This window comes from Mus caroli, unplaced genomic scaffold, assembly GCF_978045245.1.
Source record: "Mus caroli unplaced genomic scaffold, Mus_caroli_1 scaffold_15, whole genome shotgun sequence".
NCBI lineage: Eukaryota > Metazoa > Chordata > Mammalia > Rodentia > Muridae > Mus > Mus caroli.
In genome coordinates this window covers 79331840-79350105 of record NW_028227270.1, presented here as the reverse complement: position 1 = coordinate 79350105, position 18266 = coordinate 79331840, and the positions used below count along the sequence as shown (strand labels likewise).

At 44.0% G+C, this 18266-nt stretch overlaps 1 protein-coding gene across 2 annotated transcripts in view; it reads right to left on the bottom strand.

Annotated features, from left to right (window-relative positions):
- Adtrp (androgen dependent TFPI regulating protein) overlaps positions 1 to 9374 on the bottom strand; it is a 61328-nt gene extending 51954 nt beyond the window's left edge. The window contains exon 1 of one of the 2 annotated variants that reach the window (XM_085831151.1): positions 8981 to 9374. In XM_085831151.1, the coding sequence (XP_085687277.1) occupies positions 8981 to 9133 (153 nt within the window). In that variant the 5' untranslated portion in view covers positions 9134 to 9374. The remainder of the gene's footprint in view (positions 1 to 8980) is intronic. The other variant, XM_021180250.3, reaches the window with a different exon arrangement.
- Between the last annotated feature and the right edge of the window lie 8892 nt (positions 9375 to 18266).

Below are 18266 nucleotides of genomic sequence, written 5' to 3'. Positions count from 1 at the left end.
ATTGAAGCAGCCGAGCCTTCTCCCTAACCACATCCCTGGGGGATGCTGACACTAGGTATCTGAGACCGACGGCCACCTTTCCAGCAAAACCTACACTTGGAAATACAGCTACTATCAAGTGGTCTTAGAGAGAAGCAGCTGGGAGGAGCAGACCTAGATAGTCAACTGTCTTCAGGTGGAATGAAATTGTTGAGGGAGCTATGAGCAGGGAACAAATGCCAGGAAGTTACCTCAGGAGAGGCCCAGGATGAGGCAAGGCTTATCCAAGGCCACAGAGGCAGATTCCAGGGCAGAACCACGGGCTGGGCTCCTGGGGAGGAAGAGGAGGCTTCCCAATGGCTGAGGGTCGGTGTGGGAAGGAGGGAAAGAGCCACAGTTCTAAATGTCACGCAGAGGTTCCCTCCACAATGTTTAGCCCTACTGCTGGTGCCTTTGCCACAAAACTCATGAGCTGTAGAATTCTGAGGGTGCAGTCGTTTGTACACGGATGTCAGAAGTTGCCTCTTCTCGCTCCTTCCTCTTCCCACAGAGCTCTCAGCCCTAGTTTCAGTTCCAGATACTCTTGGCCGTAGCAGCCCTTTGCTGCCTCAGTTTGCAGAAGCAACCCTGGGGCCTGGGCTTTGTTGATCAACACAGCCATTCTACACACACATACACACACACACTTGCATGCATACACATTGACCATCCTTTGGACCTGCCCTCTTTGAGACTGAGAGAAAGGCTGCCTCCACCACCTAGAGAGTAAAGTCTATACTACCCAATGTCCTTTCGCCAAAGGAGCATCTTATAGGGAGTCAAGCCCATCCCTTTCCTTGCCCGTCAGCCACAGAGTATGGAAATCAGATTAGGGAAGAAAGCGTATTACTCAGCTCCTCCGAGGTTTCTCCCCATCAATACAAATTGGCTTCCCTGTAAATGTGCCAATCATCTCTCCCCCCTCCACCCCCAGTTCACACATACCGTCTCTCAGACATATGCTAGACGCCAACTCAGGGTGAGGCAGCCTCGCTGCCACTGATCCGAGCACTGATATGCTACATCTGTACTAAAAAGGAATACATGGGCAGTGGCAGGTCCCACATGGGTGTAGGAGAGAAAAAGTTGAGGGTTAGGCCAAGGTAAAGGTACAGGCTAGAGCTAGGGTTTAAAGGGGCCACAGAACAGAGTTGGAGAATAAGGAGTAGTAAAAGCTGGATTTCTAGGGAGTCTAGAGGGGTATCGAGAGGATAATCAACCAGGTTATCCAGATGGATAGTGATCTGCTCATCCATCAAGGAAAAAATAAGACAATGTTTAGAATCACACACACACACAGATTCTAGGGAGTCCTGGGTGGTATTGAGGGTGCATTTGGGTCATCACCTCAGGTCATCCAAATGGGTAGTGGTCTGCTCTTCTGTCATCCTAGGACATTGGCTCCCAGGAAAGTAGGCTTCACAGTGTCCTGTTGATCACAGGCTATTTGCAGCTAATGGTTTCCGATTCATCTTTTCTACTGGCTCTTCCCTGACTCTACTCCAGTGGAATGTTCTGGGACTTTTCCTGAAAGGCTCGCTGCTCTAAATTTGGTAGCTGTCTTTTTGTTTCTGTTGCTAGCTAACAAAATTATGACCAGTGACAGAGCTGAATTTACATTAAAAAAAACCAAAACAAAACAACTAATGTAATTTTTAAAACTGTAGCTGAAGGATATTTAGTTTATATATTCCATGTCTTCACAAATCCACTAGGATCTTAAAATCATGGAAACTTATCCTCTCCAGCTCATCAAGTTTATTTCCCTTGCCCTAAAGCCAAAACCTTTTTAAACAACCCCAGGAAATGAAAATTTCTTCCATTAAAAAAATAATAATAATTCCAGAGAGGGAGATTCCGCAAGTTCCCTGAAGAAGACATTATGACTCCTGGTGGATGAGTGTAGTAAGCCAGTGCCAAGCTCAAGGCTCCGGGCCTGACTCAGTCATACTGGGACTTTCCTTACCCCTCTGTCAACCTGACGCAACTCTTGCAGTGAAAGACCATTCTAAAATTAAAGAGAACACAAGGACTAACAGGGACCAATGTTTTATCTGGTGGTATCAGAGAGGGTGCTGTTGACTGAGAAGGTGGATAGGATTCTCATCCAAGTCTATCTGGGCCTGTGTGAAGTGTACAATCCCACTCATCGTTCATGTGCCTTTAAGAAAGATGCTGAAATGCGTGGACAAAAGGGTATACAGTGGGACACACTATAGCTTCCACAGGGAGATTTGTTTTTCTCTGTTTTGTGTGTGTGTGTGTGTGTTGGGGGGTGGGGGGAGGTTGCAAGGATGGAGGAAGGGTAGAAGGGGAGGGAGAGATGAGTGGGATTGGAGTACATGATGTGAAATTCACAGTGAACTAATAAAAAGTTAACAACAGCAACAACAAGAAGATGCTGAAGTTTCATCCGTGTAATCTTAACAACACGGTTGTCCGAATAAGATGTGCACAATGGTACCAACTTGTTGATGCACCAAGGTGGGTGTGGGATGTTTCGCAAGGTTATGCCCCTCAATGAGGGGCCACAAGGAATTCATCCATGGTTACTGAGGGAGGGAGCATCAGCGTTCTCTAGGGATGAGCTTCCTGATCAGTTAGTTATCCAATCTAGACGGTCAGCCCTAAACAGATGCTCTCCTGAGTTAGAATCAGTAGAGTATGTGGGTGTAAAGCAGTGATCACTGAAGAAGTCCTAAGTTTGAGTGGGAGAAGCGGTGGACGTGGGGGATGTGGAGGGAAAGTGGGGAGTGGTCAAATTGGTAAATACCGGACTCATATGTGACATTCACAAGTTAAATTTAAAAAGGTCAACTTAACAACAACAATACAACTCCCTTGAGATGAACAAGGAAGTTAAACAAAACTAGGAGGACAAATAATGTAAAGAACACAATTTGGAATGATGAGGAGAGAAACAGGGAAAGCAAGAGTTGTGGGGATGTGTTGGTTAGAAGTGTAAGAAGCCTTGGCCAAGGCTGTGTAGCTATGAACAGTGGCTTTCAGGTGAGTGATAGGATTTCAGTGAGTGGTAGGATTTCCTGGGACAGAGGGGGATGGGGTTTCCTGGCAAGTGGCTCACCCCAGTTAGAAATATGTACTGCTTACCAATTCATTCAGCCAACATCCCTGGAGTACCAGTGAGGAACCCAGAATTGTGTTAGAGATAACACTGGCCTGGGGTAGAGAAGTGTGTGGTGGGAGAGCTTGGGGGGTGGTGGAGGGGAGTGGCTCTTGTCAGTTTGCCTTTACCAGGAATGAGGAAAAGGGGAAGAAAAAAGAGGAAGAGGAGGAGAAGGAAAATGAGGAGGCGGGGAGGAAGGGAGGAGGAGGAGGAGGTGGGAACACTTTCTGTAAGTTGTTATTGGTAGGATAAAAGCCAGGATGAGTGAAAACTTGTGTGGTTCTGAGATATGCCAGGAGGGATTCATTGAGGATAATACCCTTGAAGTATCTGTGGCAGGGAGGGAGAAGGATTGGGGACAGAGCAGATCCTAGAGGAGCCCTGAGCTGCCTTGCAGAGATTCCCCCAAAGTGGCCCTTTCTCAGCCCTAGGGAAAGGGGATTAACCCTAGTGGAGGCAGCTTCCTCCCTGCTGAGGGTGCTTCCAAGAGGAGAGATCCACCTGCGACCCACCCACCGGAAGCCTACACACCATCTGGGAGCTGTGGAATGAAATCTCTCAGCTCTGTGAGGTGGGAGGATGTGTTTTCCTCAGTGCCACACAGGAACAAACCGAGATGGTGGAAAAGTGAGGTAACTCTCTTAGAACCACACAGGAAGTAGGTAGAGAGCCAGTGTTCTAGCTCCAGAAGCCTGGCTTCTCAGCACAGATCTCTCCACTGGGTTTAAAGAACGAACCAAAATGCTACCCCATTCTGCCTCCTTGATACATCCTAGTTGCTTTATTTGCATGCTGCTGATGGCCATTCCTTCTGTGCTGTCATCTGTAATCCCTCAAACTGCCTGAGACCTGTCAGTCAAAGTTGCAAGCATCTTTGTGAACATCATCAGCCTTGTGTCTTTTGGACCCTGTAAAACTAAAGAGCTACACAGATTAAGATCTAAACTCGGGGATGGGAACCAAGGGTTTCCCTCTAGGTACCAGAGCAGCCACTGTAATATAAATAGAACCCTGTCTTTCTACTGTTTGTCGGCTGCCTTGGGGTTTGTGCCAACGGGGAGGAGGGGCTTCTTTTTCTCTAGACATGAATCATCCTCTCTGGGGACATATGCAATGACATCACATTGTTATCATCCCGAGAACTTGAGGATCAGGAGGTTTGGGGAGCATTACAAGAGGAGAGCAAAGGAAAGGTTCATGTCTGCTAGAGAAAGAGATACGGGCTAGAAAGGGATCAACTCTAAGAATCTCATCTAGGGGCTCCTAAAATTGGGACATCTGAGCAAACCCAACAACCCTGCACATCAAGAAGTGGCCGAAGGCTCCCCACCTTCACTAGTAAGTGTGTGTCCCTTAGGGCCAGGGCCAGTTCTTAGATGGAAAGGGAGTGAAGGAACCAGGAAGCACATCTGTGGAGGACCTGGGTACTATGTGCACTGAGCTAGCACAAGCAGACTAAGCCATACTCGGCTGCTAGGGTTTCCTCACTTGGTGGAACTCATTGCTCTCAGCTTACACCTGAAGCTCTACCTCTCCAAAAAGCCCAATGTCAGGGATGTCTATGCCAGCAGCTACAGCAGAGAGAGGAGAGTCTCAATAGACATCCTGTCCTAGCTAATGACAGAGAGGCATACACCAGAGCTGTGTATGTAGAATGTGTGTACCGAGTATGAGGTGGCTGATTCTCATCAGGTCACCCACTAAGAACGTATCAAGGAGACCTGTGTTCCACTAAGTCACTATGTCCCTTATTATCTATCCATCTCTGTCAAACACAAGATGACTCTAAGCTCCTTGTCTTCCTTCCATCTTCTCTCCCTTTCTGCTTACACCATTCATTGTGATAGCTTATGGCCATGCTGTTAGCTTCTGTTTGTGTTTCTACTTAACAAATGTGAGAATGAAGAGCATAAAGTCCTTACCCCTGGCTCACAGTGTAACCAATAGGACAGAGGAACCTTATAGCAGACACAGCCACCAGAGCACACTCCCTCTCCCTGGGGCCACCTCTCTGTCTTGTCGGGAGTGACTTTCTTGTCCCCCCGCCCCACCTTACTCTTCTTAGCTAGCAGCTCTCTATCAGCCATCAATCCTCTGGCAGCTTCCATGGCTTCTTTTGGGACTTCCTGGGGGCGGTGTCAGGAGGAAAAAGTCATGAAGCTCTGAAAGCTGACTTGTAATAAGACAGGCTTTGCTATTCAACCGGGACACAGACGTGCACTCAGCCGATTAGAAATTAAGGATGTCTGAGAGGAATGGTACATCAGACTCAGAAAGATAAAAGCCACACATTTTCCTTCCTATGTAGGTTCTAGATGGTACTGTTTCTATGCATGGGCTGCAGCCTCTGGTCATGAAACTAGAAAGGGGAGGAAAGAAGTCATGGGAAGAAAGAAATAAAAAGTCAAATGATGCATGTGACATGCAAGGAGGTTGGGGATTACTGGGGACAGAGGAAGGATGTGTGGGTGGGGATCAAGAAAATCAAAATCTGTAAGAAAATTCCATGATGTCCAGTTTGGTTTGTATGCTAACATGAAAGAACGCATAGAAGGCTAATGTGACTAGTAGGGCATTTTACAAAAGCGTTAAAAGTTATGTTTGATATGTTTGATTGAAAATATAAATAAAAAGAGGAGAGATGTAATCCCTGCTATGTCGATGGATTCCGGAGATGGTTCAGTGTTTAAAGAGAATTTTCTGCTCTTACAGAGGACTGCAGTTTGGTTCCCAGAACCTGCAAGATGGTATCAAACTGCCTATAGTTCCAGCACTAAAAGATCTGACACCCTCTTCTAGTCTCCACAGGCCCTGCACACACATGGCACACAGACAAATATGTAGGCAAAACTAATGTAAAAGTTAGGCCAAAACTTACATATAACATACAATATAATAAAATTTTACAATTCTTGCTAACATGAGTTGGATACTGACATCACTAGTAATAATAAACATGAATGTTAAAGTTAGGAGATCTATAGTCTGATCATTCTATTAATGGAAATTTTAAATTTTAATGAAAATATAAATCAGTTAAGAACGAATAGCTATAGGTGAACATGCAAGATCTCATGAGGTAGAGATTTTGAGGCTCAACTATATTAGTCAAACTATTTGAAAACTATCCTTGGATGGGTTCCCTAAAATATACTAAACCTATCTTTGTCAGATGGGGGATATTCTATGAAGTCAAACTTTCAAGAGCATAGAAAGGAAATCACTACAGGTAAGGTCTCGGGGTTGGTCTCCTTTGCTCTCGTGCTGGGGCCATGCTGGGGCCGGAAGCAGCCAGAGGAGGAGTTATTCATCTTAGCCACGCCCACAGCAGACAGAGCAGAAGTCTAGTCTGTGAATACAGTGTAGAACTGTTAAAGTGGGTTGCGTTGATAAGAGCGTAGGAGACAGAACTGGTTTTGAGCTAGTGAGAGTTCAAGTGCTTTTTACATTTACGGAAAGGGGAGGGAAAGGACAGAAAACTGCGCCATACACTGGACTTCAGGTGGTCTATGGAAGGCAATGAGGAAGCAGTGTTGAACAGAGGCAAATAGGCCTTAGGGGATATGGGCAGAGAAATGAGGAAGGAAACTGCAGATAAAACTAGAGACAGACTTCTTTCTCAGAGACAGTAGTAGCTTTCCTGGGAAAAAGGGACCTGAGGGGTGAATTTGGGTATTTTGTTTTGTTTTTTGTTTGTTGGTCAGATTTGTTGTATTTTTTTCATATATATACCCCCACCGAAGAGGCCACAATGTTTAAAGGAATTCAAGAAAAGAAAAAAAAAAGGACTCTGGAAAATTAACCTGGAATCTGAGTATTGGAGGGGTGGACACTTCCTATAGGAAAGGACAGGGCAGAGCTAAGGTGGCAGTCCTCGGGTGCAAAGTAATCAGAGTTTGGAAGGAGCCTGCAGGAAGTTTGGTGAGGGAGAGGTGGGTCCAACAGAAGGAACAACCAATGGGATTTTTGATTTGGTGGCTAATGCACCAGGAAGGCAGGAAATGGGATTAAACTAGAATACCATCTGAGCCCTGTAAGAGGCTCAGGTTGGTAGATTACTGCTCAGCCTGACTTCCTGATTTCAAGCCTCAGGACCCAATAGTGGAAGGAGAGAGCTGACTCCAGAGAGCTGTCCCTTGACCTCGACCCCATGCATTGAGGTGGACGTGACGCCCCAAAACACAAACATACATGCACACAAAATAAATAAAGGTGCTATAATTTTTTTTTTTTTTTTGGAAAACACCAAACTAGAATATGCCAGCAGACAAAAAATTAGAGAAAATGCCATTGGAAGCCAGAAGAGGTCAGGGGGGTGGCTTATAGAGCTGTGTGTGTGATAAGTCTGTCCTGCTCCATAGTTATGTGTGACAGAACGCCATACAGGAGTCTGCCCTTGATTAGTGCATAAAAGCTGCCTTCAGTTTACCCAACGGAGATACATATAGTGCTCTTAGAATTCTACAAAATCAGTCTTTGTTTTCTTTTCTAATGATTCACCTTTTTCCTTCACGACATCTCAAGACTGAAACCAACCACTTTGACACTTTCTAGTACAAGGGAGCAGGGTCCAGAGCTTAAGATATTCCGGCTAATATCCAGAGGGGAACACAAGGCCAGAGGGAAGGGGACAGGGCCTCAAGGGGCTCTTCAACCTGAACTCAACGTCCCCTACCCCGACAACGTAGCATCACCCCACCACCGTGCTTCTGCTCCAGTTGCAAGATGAGGATTTCTATTTTGAAGATTCTGAGGGATTCGCATATTCTGATCCCGGGGCCTGAGAGATCATAGCGCAGCAGTTACAGCAGTAAAGGATGCTGCTGCTGCTTCTTCTTTGTAGGACTCAGGGTCAGTTCCCAGCACCCACAGGACAGCTCACCTATAACTCTAGTATCAGGAGATCTCATGCCCCCTTCTGGCCTCTACAGGCGCCAGTCATAGATATGTAGTACACATTGCATGCACAAAAGGTGATTCGAGAAAAACTCTCATGCCCTTAAAGTAAAACTAAAATGAAATCTTGAAAACAGAAAAAAAATTTTTTTGCAGCTTGAAACCAGATAATTTTATAACTGTATTTATTTTGTTTTGTTTTTAATTTATTTATATTTATAATTTATTTGCTTATTTGTGTGTTTGCTTATTTTGGTTTTTTGACAAAGGGTTTCTATGTATCCCTCTGACTGTCCTAGAACTCACTCTGTAGACCAGGCTGGCCTTAAACTCAAAAGACCTGCTTGCCTCTGCAGGAGTTGAAGGCCTGCCCTGCCACCACCCAGCAGAACCGTGTTTTAACTTTGGTTTGGCTATAATAGTTGAAACTGTGTATTGACTGTTGGCTCGGGTGATCTCTCCTTTCAGATGGATCTTGAGCCTAAAAAAAATTGTAGTGGGAGAGGAAGGTGGCAAAATGTGTTTGCTTTTCTTGGCTAAATCTGTGAGTTGGTGCGTGCTGTCAAATGACATTACTCCTCCATTGGAAGTCACACTTCCTACTCAACATGCGACACTGCCTTCTTTTCACAGACTTTCCCAAGCAAGGTTCAAAAAAAAAATTCTCTCCTGTGTTTTGTACTCAAGTCTGTAGTCCCCCAGTTGGGCTCAGAAAGTCTTTGTAAAAGAGCATTTAACAGTTAGACACCCCAGTAGCTACAGAGCTTTTCCAAACTTAGTTCCTTAGAACAAACTACTGATTAGCAGGGGAAGCCCCAAAACTCACCAACCATGAAGAAGGAAGACCTATAGGGGGCTTGTGCTTCGTAAAGTGGTTCGTGGAAAAACACTCACGTTACTGATAAGAAGTTGGTTCCAGACACGGATAAACCGACTTACCAGATTAAGGAGTGTTAAGTACTTGGATCGCCCGCCGTCATGGAATTCCTTTAGCTTCTCCTCATCCCTTCCAATCTGTGGGATGTGATAATTGAGGAAAATGTACCAGTTCAGAACAAGGAAGTGGTACACGCAAGTGGTTGTTTTCGTCATGGCTTCCCTGGATCGGAGCGACAGTGGCACCTGCTCTGCGTTCACTCTGAGTCCTGGGTGTCGCAGCTGCCCTCTGTTCAGGCTGGAAAGCTGTAGAAACAAAGCCCTCTGGGCATGAGCATTTCAACATAGGCTGGACTTTGCATCTCTCTCTTAGGCACCTTTCCTTATAAGTGTAGGAGGGAATCTCTGAGATAGACGTATTTAGGTAACCTGACAGTTTGCACCCATTTCAAAACAGGGCTCCAGGAAAGCCATGAAGTTGCACTTTGAACAGAGGGTACAGCTTGCTAAATAACCTGTTACAAATGCCATCTCGGTAAAAGGTCACGCCTCTGCTCTTTTCCTTTGACTGAAAGATCAGAAGTATCAACAGTGTCCCGGCAAAGAAGGGGAGGTTCCTTTTAAACCAGGAAGTACAGACTTGGTTGTGTTTACAGCCTGAAGAAAGATAAGGAAATAGGGTGTAGTCATTCCACTTTTGAAATCTGAGGCATTTTCAACCTTGAGAAAAGCCTTTGATCCTCTAGGAACTCAAGGGAGTCTCACCCCCACACCCTTACACTACAGAACTAAAGATGTGCAGACATTCTATCTGTACAGCATTTGTGTGCTGTGGGAATAAGCACAGGGAGAGAGTCATGGCCAGGAAGCCAGTCAGAGTGTAGACAAGGCTGGTTGGGGGTGTATGTCAGGGCATCTGTACTGCCCTGGGGAGAACAAGACTAATCGGACTGGGAGAGAAAAGGACAGGTCCCTACCTCCGTCTATGCAGAAGGGGACTTAAGGAGAGCTGCCTTGTGACATCACAGGCTTGTTTCCCTGGGCAACTCTCTTGGAGGGCTGAGCAAATTCCTTGAAAAATAAAATACCCCTGGAGCTATTAGGGAAGTCTGCAGTTGATGTTATTCATGACTTCCCCCAGGGCTTATAAGAACTGAGAAAAAGAACCATGAGGAGCTATGGGAACCCAAACAAATCCAGAACAAGTCTATCTCTCTCTGAAAAGCCAATGGGATCAAACGTTCAGACTCAAAAACAGGAGGAGGTCAGTGGTCCTGAGCCAGCAGCTCTGCAGGGGAACTGCTTCCTAGTGTGCTGGAAACTCGATAAAAATATATTACAAAGTTGTAGGCTTATAAACAGATTTTATTTATCCTATATTTCTAGGCTAGCATAGTAAGGACAAGGTGCTGGCAAGTTCGGTGTTTGGTAAGGGCTCATTTTCTGCTTACCATAGACAATCCTCTCACCATGACCTCTCAAGGCAAAGAGACACAACAGATCCTTTGGTTATCTTTGGGGCCAGAATCCTATCTGAGAAGGCTCTGTCTTTATGTCCTCAGGACTTGTCTATCACCACACCTGTGACCAATAACATCATCAACTTGGAGAGTTAGGATTTCACCCTATGAATTTGGCAAAGGCACGGACATTTTTTAAAACAGAAAATCATTCACCATGGAGAGAGCAATCCAGGACATGGGGGCAATGCTCTGCAGAATTCCATGGCTGAGGCTAAAACTGCAAATAACGACAGCATCTCCTGCTTCTCTAGTACCTCTAGTTAAGCATGGCTCCAAGCCCTTTACCAGTTTGGTTCTCTGAACATTCTAAAAACCGTAATGATGTTAGGGCTACAAGGATGTGCTCTGCAAGTTGTGAGAAGGCAGAGTGAGTTCCACACAGGTACTCACTCTCAAGGTGGATCTCAAGGGCCCAGGGAAACCCTTGTTCTCCATACCGCTGGCCCCCTTTTCAGTACTTCCTCTCCCCTAAGGGCCTTTTATATTTTCATCTTCTTATCAGAAAATTCTCCCAGTCTTCAGCTTAAGACCAGTTCCTCCAGTGTCTCCCTTCCCAAGTTTGTCGTCTTTTAAAAATTTTTCACGCTTACAAGCAAGACTTACTGGGCCCATTTAGCTTTGCTTGTTTGTGCCCGCCTGAACTAGGCACATAAAATGGTCCTCACCACTTCCCTAACATTTATTTCTTCTCTGACACCCCAAGCATCTCTGAAAATCACATAATGACCAAGAACAAAACTTGCTAAACACCCCGTTGTTTCTTGGGGTTCAGAGATATGCCGTTGTAATTCTTAATGCTTATCAGAGGGCTGAGCACATAGTAAGTGCTTACTAGAGAGTGCTGAGCACATAGTAAGGGCTTTACAAATGTCTGTCAAATAAGACAATGAACAATTCAAAAAGCTGGGTGTGGTGGATAGAGGCAGGTGAAACCTAGAGAGTTTGAGGCCAGCTAGATCTACATAGTGACTTCCAGGCCAGCCAAGACTACATAGGGATGACTTATTTCAATAAGATAAAATATATAAAATAAGATTCAAAGAAATATTTTGCAAAAAAAAAGCATACACATGGCCAACAAATACATGAACAAGATGTGCAATATTACTAATCATCATTAAATCCAAATTCAAAAGCAAAATTGAGATAGTAATTTACTTCTGTCACAATGGTTATTATATATATATATATAAAACTGTGGAGAAAAGGGAACCCTTGTGTACCCTGAGTGGAAATTCAAATTGATCCAACTGCTATAGACTTTGAAGATTCCATTAAAAATCAAAATGGCACCACCATATGTACCATATGATCCCACAACATCAAAACTGGGTATGCTTCCTCAGGAGATGAGGTCCAAATGTCAAACATATATGTGCCCTCCTGAGTTATTGCAAAACTATTCTCAGTACTTGTGGTATGAGGTCATTCTAAATGTCCAGTAGTAAACAAAGGCATGCATGACACATTACATTTAATAATCACTTTGCGCCATAGCCCTTGCATAGGGAAGAATTTTTTTTTTTTCAAGACAGGGTTTCTCTGTATAGCCCTGGCTGTCCTGGAACTAACTCACTTTGTAGACCAGGCTGGCCTCGAACTCAGAAATCTGCTTGCCTCTGCCTCCCCAGTACTGGGATTAAAGGTGTGCGCCACCACGCCCTGCCATAGGGAAGAATCTTGCCATTAGCAACATGGCTCACCATAACATAATATGTTAAACAAAGTAGCACAGGCCCATAAGGACAAATACTACAAGGTCTCACTTATATGAAGAGTCTCTACCTAAGTTTATAGGAGCATTGTGTGGAATGGTGGTTAGTGGAGAATTAAAGCAAAGGTAGGAGTGGAAACTAGTTAGAGTTTGTTAATAGACAAAATTACAGTTCCAAAGAAAATAGGTTCAAGAAATCACTTGTATGTCATGGTGATTACAGTTAACAAGAGTGTAGTATGCACAAGTTCTAAGAGGGAACGTGGCAGGAGAGATTGGAAAGATTGTAAGAGCCGAAGAGAGGGAGAAGAGATATAAAGTGCTATCTCTAGAGAATGACAGCTATTGCAAACATGATCTCATAGTAGCCGCAGTTACCTGCACAAGACAGGGTCTGTCAATAGCCATTTGTGGACCAAGGAGGAGTTCACATGACCTCACGCCTACCTGCTGAACTATTGGCTATTGACGGACCTGGGGGAGGGGCAGTCATTATCTTCAGTTATATACCACGATGGATCATGGTACATGATATGCTAATGAGTAGCTCCAGATTTGGAAATCAAGACAAATATGGTAAAGGGACCCGACAGGAGTGGGGAGAGGGAAGGGATAAGGATGTGATAACAGTGAGAGAGACGTAGGAGAGGGTGGGGGTCAAGAGCAAACAGGATGCATTATGTACATATGTGCAGAATTGTCAAAGAACAAATATAATCAATAAAAAGAAAATTTCCAAAAGATCTGAAGTATTCTCACCACAAAATGTACGTAAAGTAATACATATATTAATTAGCTTGACTTAACCATCTATACATATGCATACTTGGAACTTCATACTGTGTACAATAAGTGTACACATATTTTTGTTTTTTCTCAAAAACAAATCTTACAGTAGAAATATCTATGGATAAATGTATATATGAATAGCAGTTACATTTGGTTATTGAGCCTCTCAGAGCTAACTTGTTCATTAAAAACCTACTATGTTCAGAGCCTTAAGCTGCTATGTACATAGGAGGAGGCAGGATTTAGGATGAAGAATCTAACCGAAGTCCTGGAAGAACTCAAAGTCAAGTGGAGGAGACAGATATGTAAACAAACAATTACAGCAAGATGTGATAAGTGCTATAATGGGGATGTGCGTAAAGTAGTAATGGAGTTTAAATTATCCTGAAGATTATTCTGTCATTTAAAATACACCGAAGATTGAACTGGGGTTGAATGCATTGAGGAAATCATCAGAAATTCAGTCACTATGCAGGAGAAGATGAACGTCACCCCAGGGCCACACACTCGAAGAAGGTCCTCTCCCAGCTTCCTCAGCCTCATCTTTCAACCTTCACATGAGGGGGCTGCTCAGCAACACAACAGAGACAGCCAATGGGATGGTGAGCCTCCAGCGTGGGGCCTGACCCTTATGGTGTTCTCAGCGACTCATGGCAACAGAGAAATTACAGATCGTAGTAGTAGTAAGACCAACAGTTCTTCCTGATTGTATTAGTCAGGGTTCTCTATAGTCATAGAACGTATGGAATGTCTTTCTATATTAAGGGAATTTGTTGTGATGTTGTGTGTGTTACAGTCTGTAGTCCAACTACCCCAACAATGGTCAGCTGTGAATGGGAAGTCTAAGGATCTAGTAGTTGCTCAGTCCTATGAGGCTAGGTGTTTCAGCTGGTCTTCTGTAGAAGAAGTAGGTTGCGACAGATGTGCGGGCAAGTAAGTGCAAGCAGGCAAGGAAGAGTGAATCTTCCTGCTACCAAAGTCCTTAAGGAGGCCTCCAGCAGAAGGTGTGGCCCAGATTAAAGGTGTGGGTCAGGGACTTGCTTTGTCCCAGGCTGACCTTGAACTCAGAGATCTCCTTGCCTCAGTCTCCTGGAATTAAAGGCATGGACTACCTTGCCTGGGCCTAAACTTTTCATGGCCACTATGCCTTAAGATCTCCATGCCAAGATCCAGGTCAGAAATCTGTGTCTTCCAGCCTCAAGATCTGGATCACAGGTGAGCCGTCCAATTCTGGATTGTAGTTCATTCCAGATATATTCAACTTGACAACCAGGAATAGCCATCACACTGATAAATATATGACCTATATTTCAGTTGCCTTGTGAAAAGGCAGGAAGAACGAAGAGCAAGGGGATCCAGATTTGAATGGGAGCTTGTATACTTACTAGGTTAACTTACTACCTGATCTGCTTGAAGAGCCCTTTTAAGATACATCGTTCCCTTGAAAGTTGACCCAGGGCCTCAAGAACTGTTTAACTCTGGCCTCCCATTCCCCAGGGTAACAGTAGCCTTCCCAAGGAAAATGGAACATCCTGAGATAGCCAGTAAACTTCCAACTCTTCTACAGATGTCTGATATATCTCTGTGCACCTAGCCTATGCAGGTGTCAGGCGAATTCTAGTTGCCCACAAGGATTTGCTGTGCATTCAAACATCATGTGTTACTGATAATCACTAAGGGCGGCATTGGTCTTAGCTGCTGGTGTTTTACATATTCTCCCAAACCCTGGTGCCCCTGAACCTGTATCAGCTTGTCTTCTTTTATAGCACCTCTCCAAAAGGAGGACTGTTCCAGAACAACTGCAGGTGTGGGATTGTCCAGTTGAAGTCAAAGTACACGAAAACCAAAGGGGGATTTCCCAACCCAAATCACAATTCTCCTGACTCAGCCTCTTAAATGCTAAAATTACAAGTGTGTGCTACCAAGGCTGGCTCTTGGCTTATTTTTTTTTTTCAACATCATGCACACATATGCCTTATAGTTGGCTTGTTTATCTATTTGTGTTTTAAGGTAGTTGCTACCTGTCAGGATTCAAATTTCCCATTTAATTCTTTGTTTTCAATCCATTTCTGCTGTGTCTTATTCCTCTGATCATGTTTCCACTGATCTCTACATGACTTGAATACATTTTAAGATTCCATCTTGATTTATTTATAGGGTTTAGATTGTATCCATTTGAATGTCTGGACATGACAATATATACAGAGACCATTGTATTCTACTTATGTATATGTTTTTACTCAATTCAAATATGGCCTCCTTCCATCCCTGTTTTGACCCCCTTATCTTTCCTATGTTTAAATATAGTAGTCTTGGTTCACTTGGTGCTACATGCTCTAGTTACTAAAGAGGACTGACAAGAGAAGAATTACTCTTATCCTATACATAACTGGAGTAGCTGTTGGCTACAGACTGTCTCTTGTCATCAACCACTGGCTCTGATGTCTTTGTATGAACCCCCTCTTTTGAGTCCAACAGTGGAGGAATGGTTGGTATTGAAGCTGTAGGCAACCTGAATTTCTTAAGAAACCACTGGGTCATGCATGGCCCCATGTTGGCATGCAAAAAGAAGTTTCTCTAACCAAAGTTGAGAGCAGCACAAACCTATGAGTATAAGCTTAAATATTTGGAATTCAGTAAGCCCATTTAACATGAGAACAGTAGATTCTCCTCTGAGATCTATAGTCTTCCAGTGATGAGCTTTTAACTAGGTCTGAAATCTATCTTGTGAACAGGCCTCACATCCAATCAGGATATGCTTGGTCAATTCTGTAACCTGTATGCCACTATTGCAACAGTGAACATACTTTGTGAAGCAAGTTGGTATTGTATCATGCAGGGTCCAGTGCTGTGTGAAGTCATTTATATGTTTTCTGACCCAGAATCCTTCGTAGCAACTTTCTGGCACCACGTAAGCTAGCCATCCAGGGAGAGTTTCCTGGTCAGTTAAGGTTAATCTCTACATCCTGCATCCCAAGTTAGTGATATCTTCATCAATAGGGTCTTACGATCTGGTTAACTTGGGCAACCAAGATCAAGGGCATAGCCTGTGTTGCTTTGGGTTCCTCTGGGCCTCTCTGACCAATAATTCATAGGGAGGTACCCTGTGCCTGCCACTGAGCTTTTCCATGCAGTAGCTCACTCAGTCTTGGGGAGCAACACTGTCTACCCTTGGAGTCCATTTCTGTTCAACATCCTTTATATTATAATGCTTAACTAACTTATAAACTAGTCATTTCTGTAAGGCTTCATTTACCCATAGTTTTAGATAACCTACTCATCCCCCATGCTGTCCCCTATCTCCCTGTCCCCATCCCCACTTCAATCTTCTTGTGGATGCTGCTGAGTTAATGGCTGTAAGCAGGCCATTCCTGGTACTCAGGGAGCTGGGCAGTGAGCGGGAACCCCAGCATCCAGTATCCCTCCAACTCCTCTCAGTTATCTCTGATTTTCATGCGTCTCATTTGTTGTCTTTCCTGATGCTTTAAATTCCTTCTTTTATCATCGTGTTTCAGTTTGCATTACTTTATTTTTAGTACAGGTTTTATTATATTTATGTGTGTGTGTGTGTGTGTGCGTGTGTACATGTGTGTGTGTGTGCATGTGTGTCTTTCTGGTGCCATGGTACATATCTGGAGGCCAAAAGACAGCTCATGGGAGTGGGTTCTCTGTATTTCATGTCTGAGTAATTCACTTCTGAGGTTGAAGGTATCCTTGGCCATTGTTACAACACATGGTAAAGGCTGTGTGCCCTTTCTTTCCGCCCCCTGTGGCTGCAGGAAAAAAAAATGTGCAGTTACTTAATTTTCATTCCTGTGTGGTTGGCATATCACTTTTCTTTTGCTGCTTTTAGAGACAATGTCAAAAGCATTCTGAAACTTAATGATGATGTGCTGAGATATGAATTTGTCTGGTCTAATCCTGTTGGATTTTTCATTTTTTTAAGTCTGTAGGTTTCTATCTTTCATTTAATTTGGAAAATGTTTAGCCTTTATTTTTTTCAATGAGATGTTTTAAAAGTCTTCTATCATTGTCTGACAGTCCAGCTGATTTCCCATTTGTTCTGTCTGTCTCCTTTGTCTCTCTGTTTTTCAGACTGGCTGGCTTCTTTGGCTGTGCCACACACCTCTCTGGTTCTGCAGCCGGTTCTCTTGTCTCCATGGTTGCTCTCATGCGGTGAGAGCAGTATTTTATTGCTGTCATTATATTTATTCCTGTCAATATATTTCTCAGTTCTCTGCTTCTAACTGATTCTGTTTTGTAATTTGTACTTCTTCAATGACATTTTCTATTTTCATTTGTTTCAAGAGAGTGTTCAATTACTCATGGAAGATTTTTTTTTTAATAGCAGTTGTCTTAAAGTCATTGTCAGATGAGTGTAATATCTGATTGAACTGTTGTTTGTTTTTATTCTAGATGTAATTTTTTTCTGATTCTTGGCATGACTGCTTCACTGCACTTATATTATGCAAAATTTGGGCATCAGAAGACTCTACTATATGTGCATGTGTGCATGTGTGTGCACTTGTGCATTCCATTGAGCATGCACACAGAGGCCAGAAAAGGAAAATGAGTATTCTCTTCTATCATTTGCTGCCTTATTCCCTTAAGACAGAATCTTCATTGAACTCGAAGCTTGCTGTTTTGATGCCAATGGTTGACCAGCAACCTCCCAGAATCTGCCTGCCTCTGTCCCCCAGTGCTGGGGTCACGGACATAGGAGGCCACACTCAACTTCTATGGAGGTGCTTTCTGATTGACTTGGATGCACCCATGGTCACTGACCATGTTCCACCAACGTCCTCTAGAATGCTCAAGGTATCTGAGGGCACTCTGAGTGATTCCAATTTGTTTCCTAGGTACTCCCCCCAATTAGTCTAAATCAAATCCAGCTCTCTTTTATTATTTCTAACGAAAGTAAGCTTTTTGAAAACGTGGCCTCCTGGGGATGGGGATGTTTTATGAGCTGTGGATTCCTTGAGCAGAAGAATTTAATTTTAGCGAGTTCTTAGATGTTCAGAGCAACATTTGTCCCATAACTCTGACACAGCCCTTGCATTCCTTGTCTTGAATGACGTCAAAATCCCTGCCGTCACCTTCTTTCTGCCTTTCCTTCTCTGTCTATTTGTTAAGGTTGCAAAAGGAGTCATGTCAAAAAGGATATGAGATCCGGCTGGATCAGCGCCTGGGTAGCGGGAGCGCAGGGTTGCCTGACACCCGCCAGCTACCCACGACCCCCGCCGCAGGATTTTGGGACTGCTGGTGAGTGGAACACAGCTTCTGCTCCAATCCAATTGCGCGGGACCTGAGACTGCATTAGTTA